This window comes from Phyllopteryx taeniolatus, chromosome 13 (genome assembly GCF_024500385.1).
Source record: "Phyllopteryx taeniolatus isolate TA_2022b chromosome 13, UOR_Ptae_1.2, whole genome shotgun sequence".
Taxonomy (NCBI): Eukaryota; Metazoa; Chordata; class Actinopteri; order Syngnathiformes; family Syngnathidae; genus Phyllopteryx; species Phyllopteryx taeniolatus.
This window is the reverse complement of record NC_084514.1, coordinates 5,119,287-5,134,544: the sequence shown is the minus strand read 5'-3', so window position 1 is coordinate 5,134,544 and position 15,258 is coordinate 5,119,287. Positions and strand designations below refer to the sequence as shown.

The window sequence follows — 15,258 nt, the reverse complement described above, 5'->3', positions numbered from 1 at the left end:
CCGGGAATTAGAGACAACATGGCGTCCTTGAATCACGTGACGCTGATTTAGCCAATGCGGAGTAGTGCGCCGAGTTTAAATAGTGTCCCCAACATTGTTGTCTCCGTTTAGGTCATTTCGCTCTGCCTCGGCTTCCGTACCAACGTGAAAGATCTTGCGCATGCGTACTAAATCGTCGACGTGCTGCAAGTGTGGCACGAGCCGCTCTTAAGACTCTTACGCCGTTTTTCCTTTTTGTAAGACACTTTTAAACCATCATGAAAACAAGGTTCACCACGGCGGACATCAGGGCCGCTATCGCCGAGATAAATGCCAAGTAGGTGACGTTTGTTTTCCCCTTCATCCGGGGTCTGCTAGCCAAAATGCTAACGTGTTTTCTATATTTCTCTTGTTATACTTATGGGTGACAGCTACATTGGCATGAGAGTGAACAACGTGTACGACATAGACAACAAGACGTACCTCATCCGGCTACAAAAGTAAGCACCGCTTTCTAAATCCACTCATCACTCGAGTCGTGTGGGTGCAGAAAAGTTTACTACTGCACTTTTGCCTCTCCAACATAATTGAGTGACGTCAACAAAGACTGAAAAGCTATGATGTTAATGACGACCTATATTATTTTGTCTTTACAAAACATAATAATGCCGTCGGTGTGTTGTGTTACTGCACTGCACCACGCTGACAACCGTGCCTAATATTTTGACAGGGTCCAATTGCATTTAGCATCTGCTTGCTAAAAGTTAATTTGTCTATGTTGTTGATATTTAAGTGGTTGGTCTGTGTATTCTTGCGTAGGTTTACTCCAATGGCCTCTCACGTTCCAAAAACATGCGTGTTAGGTTTATTGAATACTCTAAATTGTCCAGAGGTGTGAGTGTGAATTGTCCTTGGGTTTAGGGCTGCACAATATTGGGGGGATTGACATTGACATTTTCTTTAACCTTGTGATATATTTTGCAATGTTAAAAAAAAGTACAGGATAACATTCACGTAACGTGAAAAACGGCACACATTTCTCTTTTTCCCTGTCTATAACAACTATGCCCATTAGAGCACAAAACTATTACATTTGTTTGAATACTACCTGTATTTAAATGAACTGTAGTATTGAGCAATAGTCCAGCCAGACATTATGTTAAAATCCTTTATTTTCATGGCTAGTTATACTGTAGAGTCATTGGCACATTCCTAAAACAATTCATCTGTTTTAATCCATCTGTTATGTTACACCTATGTTTTAATGTATGCATTACTGTTTCTATATTTCAGTGCATTAGCAAAACACTTTGTTGTGTACACCTGAAGGTTGTCCTTCAATAATGCTGTGGCTCTCTCCCCTCTCCCTGAGTTTAATCTGTTGCAATTTGCATTCCTTCGTCATATTGTTAAGATAGATGAATGCAGCCTTGTAATTGTTTCCCGTCTCCTCATTAATAGTTATCAGACAGCAAAAAAAAAAAGTGTACAACACTCTGGGCTGCTCCGTGTAAGGTTGTTTGACAGGTGTAATTTACGTAACATTGGTGCTATGTCCATCTGCTGGTCACTTTTGCATATTACAGTTGATTGACTGCATATCAATACACCAACATAGCACAGGACCCTGCGATGTGACTATTGCGCACACGTAGATTGCGATGACGATGCTCAAACGATATATTGTGCAGCCTTACATGGGTTATATGTGCCCTGTAATTGGCTGGCAACCAGTCCAGGGTATTCCCCCGCCTGTCGCCCAGTCAGCTGGGATAGATTCCAGCTCACCTGCAATCCTAAGGAGGACAAGTGCAATAAATGGATGAATAGATGTCAGATGTACAGTACATGCAGGTGTTCCTGATGTTGTAAAATGTCACTGATTTCACTTTGTTTAAAAAGGCCTGACAGCAAAGCCATTCTGCTGCTTGAATCCGGCCTTCGGATTCACTCCACAGACTTCGAATGGCCCAAGAATATGATGCCTTCAGGCTTCGCCATGAAAGTAAGGTCCTTTTTTTTTTTTTTTTTTTTTAGCAAATCTTATATCAAACAGCATTATTGTTATTAGTAGTAGTAGTCGTCGTCATAAATAAAATACAAAGAAACTCGAAATATATCTTTTGCACATCTTACTATCAGCGTGTCTTTAAAATCTATTAAATAACAAAAAATTCAAATGAAATGAAAAATATTACAATGTTTTCAACATTTTTCTAACCAGTTTTTGTTTCAATATCAGTGTCTATTTAAAAAAAAAAAAAAAAAGACTCATTCAAAAGTGTCCTTGCTATTACGCTCGAGTGTGTTTTGATAACAAATCCACACTGTGTTTGTAGTGTCGAAAGCACCTGAAGACGCGGCGGCTGACGCAGGTGAAGCAGCTCGGCATCGACAGAATCGTTGACCTCCAGTTTGGCTCTGAGGAGGCCGCGTACCACCTCATTGTAGAACTCTACGACCGGGTGAGAACACGCTGCTGAGTCAATATTACCATTCAGTTGCCTTTGAGACCTCACCATCTCACCCCCAAAAAGTTGCCGTTTCACTTTATATTCATTGTATTAAGCTCCCTGTTACCTGCTATATGATCAAACACACTTATCTTGATTTACTCTATAGTAACGTACAAGCTGTGTTTCCATCCACTCTGCAGGGTAACATCATTCTGGCAGACCACGAGTACACCATCCTCAACCTGCTTCGCTTTCGCAACGCCGAGGCTGAAGACGTCAAGATCGCCGTGAGGGAGCGCTACCCCGTGGAGAGCGCCAGACCACCAGAACCTCTCATCACGTTACAACGGTAACTTGTTGGGTCCATAGACCACTCAGTCCTTATCGCCTGTATTTCCTTGTGGATTGGCCTGAGCTTTTTATTTATCCAACTGCAGAGAGTACCAAGTGCTTATTAGGAGTGTTTATGAACTATGGAAATCAAATTATAATTTTCTTTGGTGACATGTAGCGATTCAATAGGTTGTGACACGTAGTCACTACACAATCTTGTCTTGTGTGCGTCGCATGTTTATGCGCCGGGTAGCGACACCGCTCCTGTTGCACTCTCCCTGATATCCTTTTTCTGTAGTTTTAAACTCTACTTTCACGTCACATAAATTTAAATATACCAGTAATATCATCTAACTTTCCAAAACACTTTTGCATAATCGTCTTTTCTACCTAATAAAGGCCTGCCACCTGTTAGCTTTAAAAATGACACTTTAAAATCTAAAACTTCAAATTTATTTATTCCACAAACACTCTGTAAGTGATGAAATTGTTGTAGAATTTAAAAAGACTCAATTCAGTCACTTTTTCTTTTTTAGTCAGAACAAAAAAAAAAATCTGATTTAAATAGAGAAAATAATAGTTTCATATTTTTCATTGTATGGGGGCAATATTTCTTCTAATAAAAAAATATATAGTCATGGTAATTACAAGCGCCATGTTATTGTTTTGTGTGAAAATAAAGGCATCTTTGATTTGAATGAGATGTGAGAAAATTTTCATCCCCGTCACTATATACTGTATATATATATTTTTTTATTTAAACCAATTTCCTCGAACGTAGACTCACTGAAATAATCAGCAAAGCACCGAAGGGAGACCAAGTGAAAAGAGTGCTGAACCCTCACCTCAGTAAGTACAGATACAATTTGATTCACCGTCACCTCTTCCTAATCGTCTTAGTGTGATCCTATTGCTGAAGTATATTTTCTAAACTTCCACAGCGTACGGAGCCACTCTCATAGAACACTGTTTCATAGAAGCCGGACTGTCGGGCTCAATGAAAGTCGACAGTCAGGTAGATGCTTCCCAAGGTACTGTAGCGAGCTTATATTTGTGTCCAGTGAAGGGATTGAATATGACTTTGGGCGTTTCTGTCTCAGTCGCACCCAAAATCCTAGAAGCCCTGCAAATGGCCGAGCTGTACATGGAGAAAACGGAGAACTTTAGCGGCAAAGTATGTCATCTTTAGTTAGTTTTTTTTGGGGGGTCTGAAATTTTGAGGTTTCAAAACATTAGCTTTGTTTTGTTGAAGGGCTTCATCATTCAAAAGAGCGAGAAGAAAGCGAGTTTAACGCCTGGGAAAGCCAGCGAGGAGCTACTCACGTAAGTCGTGGCACAGAATAGTAACTGGGATACTTTGTTGTTGTTGATATTTTCATACAGGACATAAGGTTAAAGCTTTATTAGCCTCAGAACACAATCATTTTCAAGAAAGTAAGTAAAGCAGAACACTTTATACCGTAAAACACATGATTGATACATACACTGTATATGGAGTGCAGTTGTTAAGCGGGATAATAATGATATTAATATGATAAATATGGGTATAGTAAGTTCCATCGGTTAACGTACATAATATTTAAATGTGTAATATGGAATCAGGTCAGTCACTAAATGAATAATAATAATGCATTCTGGATTTTACGGCGATCTGAACGGTGTTACCGGTATCGGCCGATAGCATTTTATGCTGATCGGCTGGGCTTTCATGTCATAAATCGCCGATCCGATCGATGACGTCATCGATTGGCTCCACACAAGACATTCAATTCCGTGTCTTCGTCGCATATGAATCCAAAAGCTAGTTTATTTTTAGCTTTGTCACGTGTCTTGCTGCGCAGTACTGTAACTATCTGACGGCCAATAAAGTTTTCTCAATCTTGTCGGTAAAAAAACACTTCGTCGGTGTGGGACTATTTTGCGGTGTTGTCTCAGACAAACAACACCTGAAGTTATGTGCAGTCTGTCCACAACTGAAGTACGTCGTGGGGAACGTCATCTAAATGCTTCAACACAACAAATTTGATCGAGCACCTGAAGAATGTACACGCCCCCCACGCCGCATTCAAGCAACGCAGCGTGGGGGGCGTGTCAAACGGACTCGAACTCTGGACAACACCCGTCCATAGAGCTGGGACAGTGAGAAAGTTAGAGTAAGAATGTCATTAACATTATTTATGAAAGTAATTTAATTGCAATAAAGTAATTTAATTACAGTCAGTTAGCACCCATTATTTCTGTCATGTAATGTTGATTTGACCTAAACTTAGGTCAGTGGCCAATCCTTGAATGTCCCCTAGAGGTCATTGGTGTTTTAACTTTGGTCTAAAATACTGGAGAATAATTGGAACTGGGATGGGTTCCCGGACGTCCGCAACCCTTGTGAGGATAAGCTGTACAGAAAATTGATGGATGGAAGGATGGATACAGTATACAGTACACGAGTATATACAATACATGAACAACTCATGTAAATAGGCACATTGCTCCATCTTGTGATCGGTTATCGTTTTTTTAAACTTGCTGATGGGTGATCGGCCCCAAAAATCCTGATCGTGTAAAGCTAAAAGCATACTAAAAATATGCGCTGCAATCATAGTCCGGTTATTATTTACTGATGAGCTAGAATATGCTAAAAACTAACAGTAGAGCAATCCAATGATTATTTATTATGTGGTGGTAATTATTAATAATAATACCAATAAAATATTTTAATTAATCGCTTGTATTTTAGCAATAATAAAAATCATTATGATTTATTATCAATACAGTAAATATGTATATCATATTATTTTTATATAGTTTTGTTATTGGCATATATATTTTTAGATATTTATAATTATTTATATATTATATAGGTAGGTATATAGATTGTATTAGATAATGTAAAAATTGAGCATATTTATACATTTTAATTATTTTAGCATTTTAAAATATATATACAAAAATAATAATTACTATAAATGCATGACGATTTTTATATTCATCGCACAAATGGCATTAGACAGAATTATTACATTTTAGACTGGAAAATACATATAATTAAAAATAATCTAGGCAAAGAAAGCGATTTTAGGATTTATTGGAATTATTCATGCATAGTCATTTGTAATTACAGATATGATGAATTCCATCCATTCCTCTTTGCCCAACATTTAAAAAGTCCTCACTTGGAGTTTGAGTCCTTCAACAAGGTAAATAAAGATATTGATCACATCTCATCTGTTGTTTTCTACTGCGCTCATGTGTCACAATGTTTTCTTGTCAGGCGGTGGATGAGTTCTTCTCCAAGATGGAGAGCCAGAAGATCGACATGAAGGCTTTGCAACAGGAGAAGCAGGCCCTAAAGAAGCTGGAGAACGTCAAGAGGGACCACAAGCAGAGGCTGGAGGCCTTGCATCAAGTTCAGGTGAAGGCCAAGTGATGACACCTGGGATTTAGAGTCTTCAATGCATGTTTTAGAATGTGGGAGGAAGCTGGCGTACGCGGGGGAAAAGCCGAGGGAAGCACAGGGAGAACATGCAAACTCCGCCGTGCTGCTGAATCAAACATTAATTATATATATATATATATATATTTATTTTTATTTATTTATTTTTTTTTTGGGCGTCTTTGAATATTTTTTTTAGTGTTTATTATTGAATTAGTTGGCAAAAGGTTGCTCCATGCTTTGAATGGGGAAATTAAGCGCCATCTGGTGGACAGATACCAAAATGTCATTTTCAATTCTCATTTTTTGTCGCTGCCAAGTAAAAAAAAATTCTCAACTCCATCTTATACATAGAGCACTTTAAAAAAAACAACAACTGCAGTGCTATATTTTAACCAATGACTGAACAATAAACAATAAAACAATTGGCCTATGGTCACAACGTGTATCAAGTTGGTCATATTTCCTAGAAGAGTGAGAGAGGAAGAGCCGTGTGCGTCCTTCACGTTAGCAAACTGGAGGTCCAAAGTTTTTACTCCCTCTCATTTCACAGTGTTAACATTTCTGTCTTACTCTCACGTGGGTCACGCGGCAGGAAGTGGACCGAGTGAAAGGCGAACTGGTGGAGATGAACCTGGCCGTGGTGGAGAGGGCGCTGCAGGTGATCCGCAGCGCGCTGGCCAACCAGGTTGACTGGACCGAGATCGGCGTGCTGGTCAAGGAGGCGCAGGCCGCCGGCGACCCCGTGGCGTGCACCATCAAGGACCTCAAGCTGCAGACCAACCACATCATCATGCTTTTAAAGTGAGACCAACGTGTCGACGCTAAACAAACTGTCTCCTTGCTCTCCTTTTAATTTTTTTTATTTTTTATTTTTTCCGTCTTCTAGGAATCCTTATATCACTGAGGAGGAACAGGAGGAGGAGGTGGAAGCCTTGAAGGAAGCCATGCCGGAGAAAGGCAAGAAAAACAAAAATAAAGACAAAGGTCAGAACAAGAAGCTGCAGAGGAACAAACCCATGCTGGTTGATGTGGATCTCAGCCTGTCGGCCTATGCCAACGCCAAGAAGTAAGTCACCTTTCGCTAAGCCACACCCCAAGCATGTTCACTGGCCAATCACATCGCAGTACACAACAGCCGTTTCACACTTTCCCTTAAATTCAGTAATACATTTTCAAATTTTGTTTGTATATATGTTGACTTCTTGAATAGCTAGTTGATCTTAAACTATTCCGATATGATATTGTGCCCAACTGGCCTTATTGGACTTTCCTTGCATGCTTTGAATGGGAAAAAGGAGTGCCACCTGGTGGAAAAATATAAAACTGGCACTTTTTTTGTTGCTTGGAACAAATGTGTCAGCTTTTGTGTAGCTTTGCCATTTTAGGGTAATTTAAGGAATTCTTCAAAGGACAATAAAAAAAAAAAAAAAAAAAGAATTCATAATGAAAAAATAGCTTAAAAATAAAAAGTGAATGGCACAAAATGTCCCTAGGTTGCTTTAGGGTTAAACCTGCATATACCCTATTTTTTAACCCCAATTGTTAAAGCCTGCATGTCTGGTTTCAGGTACTATGACTGCAAGCGCAGTGCTGAAAAGAAGGAACAAAAGACCGTTCAAGCAGCAGATAAGGTAAGAACAGCCTTCTAACCTGCTTTGTTTGGTGAGACGATTGAAAATGCTCTTCCGACTTAATTGAAGGCGATGAAGTCGGCAGAGAAAAAAACCCAGCAAACCCTAAAGGAGGTCCAGATGGTGACCACCATTCAGAAGGCCAGGAAGGTCTACTGGTAGGTGGCCACTTCACACCATTTATTTAGCAATTATCTGTGCCCTCTCAGACATGTGTTCCCTCCTTTGGCAGGTTTGAGAAGTTCCTTTGGTTCATCACGTCGGAGAACTATCTCGTTATCGCCGGGCGGGACCAGCAACAGAACGAGATGATCGTCAAGCGCTATCTGCGGGCCGGTAAAGACGCTTCCACTCAGCTTTAACGCCATACAGTGTTCCCCTGCTATATCATGCTTCATCATTTGCACCCCTGCTGTATTGCCGATTTTCAATGAATGGTTTCATGGGTTTTACAGTACAGTACAGTCGGACTCAAATAAAGAGAATTACATGTTGTGTGTTTAAAAGAACCACTTAACTCTGTCTTTAAGTCCACTAGCTTTACGCTAACACATAATGGAAAAGGCCAAACACTGGCTAGCAAATAACATTGGTGTTGCAGCATTATAACCCTTCAAGCAATGGATATTTGAACACAAATGATGGAGCAACACAGATAATGCAAGAATAGTCACAAGCAAATATTCTTTATCCTCTTCGAAGAATATCTTATGTTACTGCTGCTTTCTTAGCGCTGAACTCTCTGGATTATACTGCCCTCGGGTGGCCAGGGGAAGGAGCAGCACAATGTTCATTGAATTGAAGCAGAAAATGTATCTTGAGTTTTTTTTTTTTTGGCAGGGGACATCTATGTCCACGCTGACCTCCACGGCGCCACCAGTTGTGTCATCAAAAACCCCTCAGGTGAGTCCACTCACGTTTGTTTCATTAGCGATTGACGTCTTCGTCTCCGCCCTCCCTCCCAGGTAATACCGTCCCCCCTCGCACGCTCACCGAGGCGGGCACCATGTCGGTGTGCTACAGCGCCGCCTGGGACGCCAAGATAGTCACCAGTGCTTGGTGGGTCCACCATCATCAGGTGAGGCACTGAGAACAATATTTCCACCAGTTGAATTAATTGAAGAAAATAGTTCATCATACTATTTAATAATCATCAATCACTAATCATGCTATTTTTCAAATTTAAAGCTTATTAATGAATCATTATGTAGGGAGTACAGGTAAAATACCAAACACCATGATAAACTTACAAAATTATGTATATATTTTTAACCCGCAAAAAAATACCATGTCTAAATAAATGTTGTAAATGTATTAATAGTTTACTAAATAAAACAAATATATACAGCTAAAGTTAAAGAAAAAATATTTACCACCAATTTAATAATAAAATAAAAATGAATTGTGAAATAATAAAAAAAAAGATGCATTTCAAATTTCATCCATAATGAACTTCCATATTTCTCCTGCTAATTTACATCGTAATCCTAATCATGGTATTATGTTGAGAAAACAGCTTAAATATGTTGGTAATATACCCAGATAAACATAATAATAGATAATTAAAACAAACCAACCAAAAATATATTTAAATGCCGTAAGGTGCTGGAAAAGCTCAAAATGTCATCTTGAAAAATGCTTGAACTTGACACACAGATCTTAATTATGGCTTACAAGTGTTTCTGTTGCGTTTTAGGTGTCCAAGACTGCGCCGACAGGAGAGTACCTGACCACTGGCAGCTTCATGATCAGAGGTAGGACCACTTTTAAAACATTTGTTTTACTCACCAAAGTAGGTACTGATTGCTATTTTGTTTTCCTCAGGAAAGAAAAACTATCTGCCGCCTTCCTACTTGATTATGGGCTTCGGCTTTCTCTTTAAGGTAAACCATCAAATAAAGCTACTGCTGTGGACTTGCTGTCATGTTTCCGTGCAGGTAGATGCTTTGCACTGCATATTCGATTACAAATCAGATTTGTTATTCCTCAAGAGAAAGTGAAGAAAATATAATATCGGGCTGTTCAAAAATAACATTTACTCTATACACTGAAACATGCTGGAAGATTTTGTGTTCTGTGAACAGGCCAAAATTCAATTTTCTTTATTTTTTCTAAAGGAACACATCTGAAACATTTATTCATGTTTTTATTTGTAACAGAATGTGAAGTGTTCCCAATGTATTTGTTTGGAAGCACATGAAAGCTATTATTTATTTTTTTAAAACACACTATCATTCTGATCACAACGTTCATATCCTTGGACCACATTTTGTCCCCTCTCAGGTAGATGAGCAGAGCGTGTTCCGGCACAGAGGCGAGCGCAAGGTGAAAACGGTGGAGGAGGACGTCGAGGAAAGGGCGTCCAGAACGGCCGAGTTGTTGGAGGAAGGGGAGGAGCTCATCGGTAACCGCTGATACTTGTCTACGTTTACAGTAATCCCTTGCTATGTTGAGGGTCATGTTTTTTTTTTTGTAATGGATCAATGTAGTCCAGATACCTGCACATCTCTGGTGCAGTTAGCATTATTCTCTATATGACTTTAATGTGGCAGCAATGAATCATAAGCACAAATTGGCTCTTTTACTTTACAGAAAAAAACTCCACTAATTTCAACGCATACATTTGGTAAGTCACCAAGTTGCTTAGCAATGCGGTGAACATGATCAGAATGTCACTGTTTCACACACAAGCCACAGTCAGAATTTCGTGAAACTAATTCCCAACGTAGCCTGTCCAATAGCTAATGCACACACTCACAACAATAAGGACAAGAACAAATGCAAGTAAAGAGCAACGTTTAGCTTAGCTTTCTCCAACTACAGTAGTGTAGTTAAAAAGGGAACCAGAAGGGAATTCTGTAAAACAGCAGGATTTGCCGGCCCTATTTCCCATGATTCTTTGTGCTGCCTACACGCCGTGATGTCACTGTGGAGCACAGTACCTCCTGCTTTAAAAAAAAATAAAAAATAAAAAATCCCGTTTACCCCATGTCCGCATGGGATCTTGTTCACGTCACTCAAGCAGAGCACAACCCGCCTTTTATAGGCATGTTTGTGTGGAGTGTATAGAATAACTGCATTTCTTTGAAGTATCACTGACTGACATTGAATTGCATATGTAAATTTTTTCAATTTATATAAATAGTACAAAAAAAATAATTGGTCGCTACTTTAGATTTTGTCTATTGTGGGGGTTTTCTGGAATGTAAACCCTGTGATAAACAAGGCATTACTGTAACAATTCTAAGATGACCGTGATCACCTCCGTAGGCGACGATAGCGGCGCTGAGGATGGAGCAGAAGATGAGAAAGAGGAGGTTGAGCCAGGGGGCTGCTGCGGAAATGATCCAGTGGCGATTCCGGACACGGACGGAACGCCGTTGGAGCGGAGCGACCCGGAGAGCGAAAAGGAAGACGACAGGAAGGAGGCCAAACGGGAAGCCAGCGAGGAATTGAGCTACCCCGACACTACCATCACACTCACTCACCTGCAGCCCAACAAGTACCAACACTGAAAAAACATTTTACTTTTCAGGAGCGTCAGGATATGTAACTTATAGTCGTTTTTTTTTTTGTTGTTGTTGCTCCAGGAGCTCCCAGAACTTCACTGTCAAAAAAGAAGAAGCCTCTCAGGTTCCCTTGCTTGGGCACGTTTTTCACAGAATCACATCTTGCGGGCGCATTAAACAACGAATGTCTCTCCAGGCTGACGTCGACACGCAAGGGAGGAAGCACATGACGGCTAAGCAGAGAAGGTGAGTCAAAGGATTGCCTGTACAGTTGTCGTTGTGTATGAAAGGGCCACAAAGCTTTCGCGTTTGTCCACAGTCCGTGAAGGAAAAAGAGGCACAGAGTGAGATGTGGAAACATTTTCCTGACACGGCCGACAGTCGGGATAAGCTGAAAGATACTACAAACAAAAGTCTGCAAAGCCTGATATAATACAGTATGCAGTGTGGCCAAATGGCTCGCTAAACTGCACCGTCAAAGAGTTGAAAGAGCGACCTTCAAATAGAAGTCTTAACAAGTGTGAATTATTTTGTTAAGTAAATATTTTGTTCGTTCATCCTTAATGCCGAGGTATCGGATCGGACTGTGTATCTGCCCATGCTCAAAATCAAGTGACTCTAGTTGGACTCGGGTGGAAAAGAAAAAAAAAAAAAAAGGGATGCGTTTAGTTACATATATATCCCTGTTTATTTTACGGCCGGATGTCTGTGTAAAAGAGTTATGGTGTCTTGCTTAGAGACGAGAAGAAGAAGCAGAAACAGGAAGCGAGTGAACTGGAAAAGAAGACTGAGGTTGCGCCCGCCGAACAAGAAGTGGACCGCGGATCCAAAAGTGGCTGCGTACCATCCCAGCAGCCGCTGAAGAGAGGCCAGAAGGTGAGAATTTGGTCATAACAAGATGCAAGTTAAACTGTTTCACGCAACACATGACAGTAAACAAACGAGCCTAAGAAAACATCGGAGTCTGTTCGATGCGCTTTTAAGAGAATTGAGATCCTCCATTAATATGGCGGCGTGAGAACAACGTCCGAGGTCGCGGTCGAAGCAGCGAGCAACGTTGCAATCGAGAGAAATGAGATCCGCCCACATTGGGTGCTGCTGTTTTGGCAACAGAACAAGCTGAAGAAGATCAAAGAGAAGTACAAGGACCAGGACGAAGAGGACCGCGAGCTCATGATGCAGCTGCTTGGGGTACACGCGCGCGCACGCACGCACGCACGCACATGCCATGACGCACAACACAACACAGTCATGCAAGCTCTCCTGGTCTTCTCAGTCGGCCGGTGCGAGCAAGGAGGAGAAGGACAAGGGTAAGAAAGGCAAGAAGGGGAAGGGCAAAGAGGAGCCCCCTAGGAAGCCCCCACCTCAGAAGCCCCCTCCCAAAACTCCCCAGGAGGTGACCACCGCCAAGAAACCGCAGGAGACGGCCGTCGAGGGCGAGGAGGCGGCTTCTGCAGAGCAAGACGATAAGGTACTAGCTGCAATATCACATGATTTGTGTGTTAAATTAGCGACTGAATATGATTTTGGGGAGTTGTTGTGTTGATGTTTGTGCGCAACGATATATGATAAGGTTTAATAGCAACTTGCACAATGCGGTGTTTGGAAACTCAAGCAAGATGGCTCTTTTTTGGGGGGATTTCCTGAAAACATCCGAGGATTGCGCCCATGAAGCTTGTCGTTGCTGTTTACTAACTTTGTATGGTTTTCTTAGTAAATAAAGCGGCATAATAAGCACCAACTGGCGAATAGATGTCACATTCTTACAAATTTGCGCTCACGCAATAGTGAATAGACATAAAAATAAGAGCATGAACGAAGGCAGATACATTGTTTTAAATAAATTTTTTTGTATAAATACTTCATAGATTTAAGTAAACAGCAGTTGATGAAGAGGAAGAAGCACATTTGAACTATAAAAGAACATTTTGACATCTTGGGTTTGTTCTTAAGATATCGTTATTAACATTATTGTTAAAATATTACGGTAGCATCCTTATATTATTAGTTGACAGTTATTGTTAGTTTATGCTTTGACAGTTTATGCTTTCGAACTTAATGTATCTTGTTCATTAAATTATTGCAATGTCATTTAATAGTGTGATGTTAGTCTTTTAAAAAAAAATCTGAAAAATCTAATAATATTGTGATACTCTTACCATATTGTAAATAATATATAACTCCAATTTGTACCATTTCAGAAGGACTCAACCTTGGAATATATAATCAGATTTTAGAACAGACGTGTACTAAATTGTGGTCGTCTTTCAGGAGGACGACGTGGATCCAGACAACCCCGGAGCAGAGGTGACCGCATGTACACCGTTTCGAACTCCTTCTAGCTGCTCAAACTTTTTCACACCAAGTTCCACCTCAAAACTAACACGTATTGTGCTTCAAAGTTAAAGTAAGTATAGTAATTGCGTTTGCATTTGCAACCACTAGGGGGAAGCCCACACAGCACGACTACACTTGTGGAATCCTTGCGTCGCTGTTGTGACAGGTTGTGTGTGTGTGTGTGTGTGTCAGGAAGCAGAGAACCTTCTGACGTCACTGACGGGCCAACCTCACGCCGAGGACGTGCTGATGTTTGCGGTGCCCGTGTGCGCCCCCTACAGTGCGCTCTCCAACTGCAAGTGCGTAGCGCCATGCTCCAGTGGACTCAATGTGTTTCAAGCAGTAAGGGAAGTATCATGTTTATTTTTTATTTGTTTTTTTTTTACACCTACAGGCACAAAGTTAAACTGACACCAGGCTCTCAAAAGAAAGGCAAAGGTAAGAACTGTTTTTTGAGACGACCTTTAAGTGTCGTTATGTGAACCACTATACTGCCGATAAGGCAGACAAGACTCTTTGGGGTTCTGACACATTTGAGATTTAAAAATTCCACACTTATTCCAGACCCTAATTTCCAGAGTAATTTGCGACATTGGAATAAATAGCTTTATATTCCATTATGTCGGAAAATAATTTCCAGAAGATTATATAGCTAGGTAAAATTGCTGATGCAAATAAAGACCAAACCCAGATGACAAGACGACAGTGCTTTTTCCTCTGAATATGATGAACAACTGCCGCCTCTTATGTTGGCGTGCATTTAGTTTAGTTAGGTCTGTTTTGAAACCCTAACCCTGTCTTGAAACTCTACTTTGAAACCCGAAAACTATCTTTAAACCCAAATTGGAAACCCTAACCCTGTTTTTAAACCCTAATTTGAAACCCTAACCCTGTTGTTGAAACCCTAAGCCTATTTGGAAACCTAAAACTGTCTTTAAATCCAAATTTGAAACTCTACTTTGAAATCCTTAAAAAAAAACAACCTAGCCCTGTTTTGAAACCCTAAAACAGTCTTTAAACCTAAATTTTAAACTCTAACCATTTTGAAACCCTACTTTATATTTCTGTGACGGTTGATTTATTTATTTTTTGTTCCTTCCAGCCGCCCGCACTGCACTTTTGAGCTTCATGAAAGCCAAGGAGGCTTCTGTGAGAGAAAAGGACTTGCTACGCAGCGTCAAGGTATCTAATTCAACTTTGCTTTATGAATTGGAACCAGAAATAATTGTTTTGCTTGTGCTGCAGGACGCCGACCTATCCAGGAACATGCCCGGCAAGGTCAAAGTGTCTGCCCCTAACCTACTGGCTGCCAAGAGAAAGTAAGACACTGACGTACGCAAAGGAAACACCATCTACTTCTGGATACTTTTACATATGAAGATGGACTTTAATGACCAAAATTATTCTTTGAACAACAAAAAAAAAGTGACAAACCCTTTTCTGTTGTACCACCTTTTATTTTCACTGGCCACAAAATTAGGTACAGCAAAATGTTACTACTATATTAAAAAAAAAAAAAAGAATAATCTGTCTTGATTGACATGCTCAAGAAAAGTATTACTGTACAGCTAATAAAGGTT

General features: G+C 40.3%; 1 protein-coding gene across 2 annotated transcripts; it reads left to right on the top strand.

Annotated features, from left to right (window-relative positions):
- Positions 1–102: 102 nt before the first annotated feature.
- Positions 103–15,130, top strand: LOC133488026 (ribosome quality control complex subunit NEMF-like). Of its 2 annotated transcripts, XM_061795421.1 has the most exons (32): positions 106–316; positions 411–479; positions 1,882–1,984; positions 2,319–2,444; positions 2,636–2,784; positions 3,550–3,617; positions 3,710–3,799; positions 3,869–3,942; positions 4,021–4,091; positions 5,887–5,962; positions 6,037–6,177; positions 6,794–7,002; positions 7,088–7,267; positions 7,769–7,832; positions 7,902–7,990; positions 8,065–8,168; positions 8,673–8,735; positions 8,798–8,910; positions 9,529–9,586; positions 9,657–9,715; positions 10,116–10,236; positions 11,103–11,334; positions 11,423–11,465; positions 11,538–11,587; positions 12,079–12,217; positions 12,455–12,532; positions 12,618–12,812; positions 13,613–13,648; positions 13,871–13,977; positions 14,073–14,116; positions 14,781–14,860; positions 14,924–15,130. In XM_061795421.1, the coding sequence occupies exons 1-32, from the start codon at positions 258–260 to the stop codon at positions 14,999–15,001; spliced, it is 3,168 nt and encodes a 1,055-aa protein (XP_061651405.1). In that variant the 5' UTR covers positions 106–257; the 3' UTR covers positions 15,002–15,130. The 2 variants fall into 2 exon arrangements, 1 of the variants encoding a protein (XP_061651405.1); XR_009791531.1 differs by lacking the exons at positions 14,781–14,860; positions 14,924–15,130 and having other exon boundaries at positions 103–316; positions 13,613–13,748; positions 14,073–14,095.
- Positions 15,131–15,258: the final 128 nt, after the last annotated feature.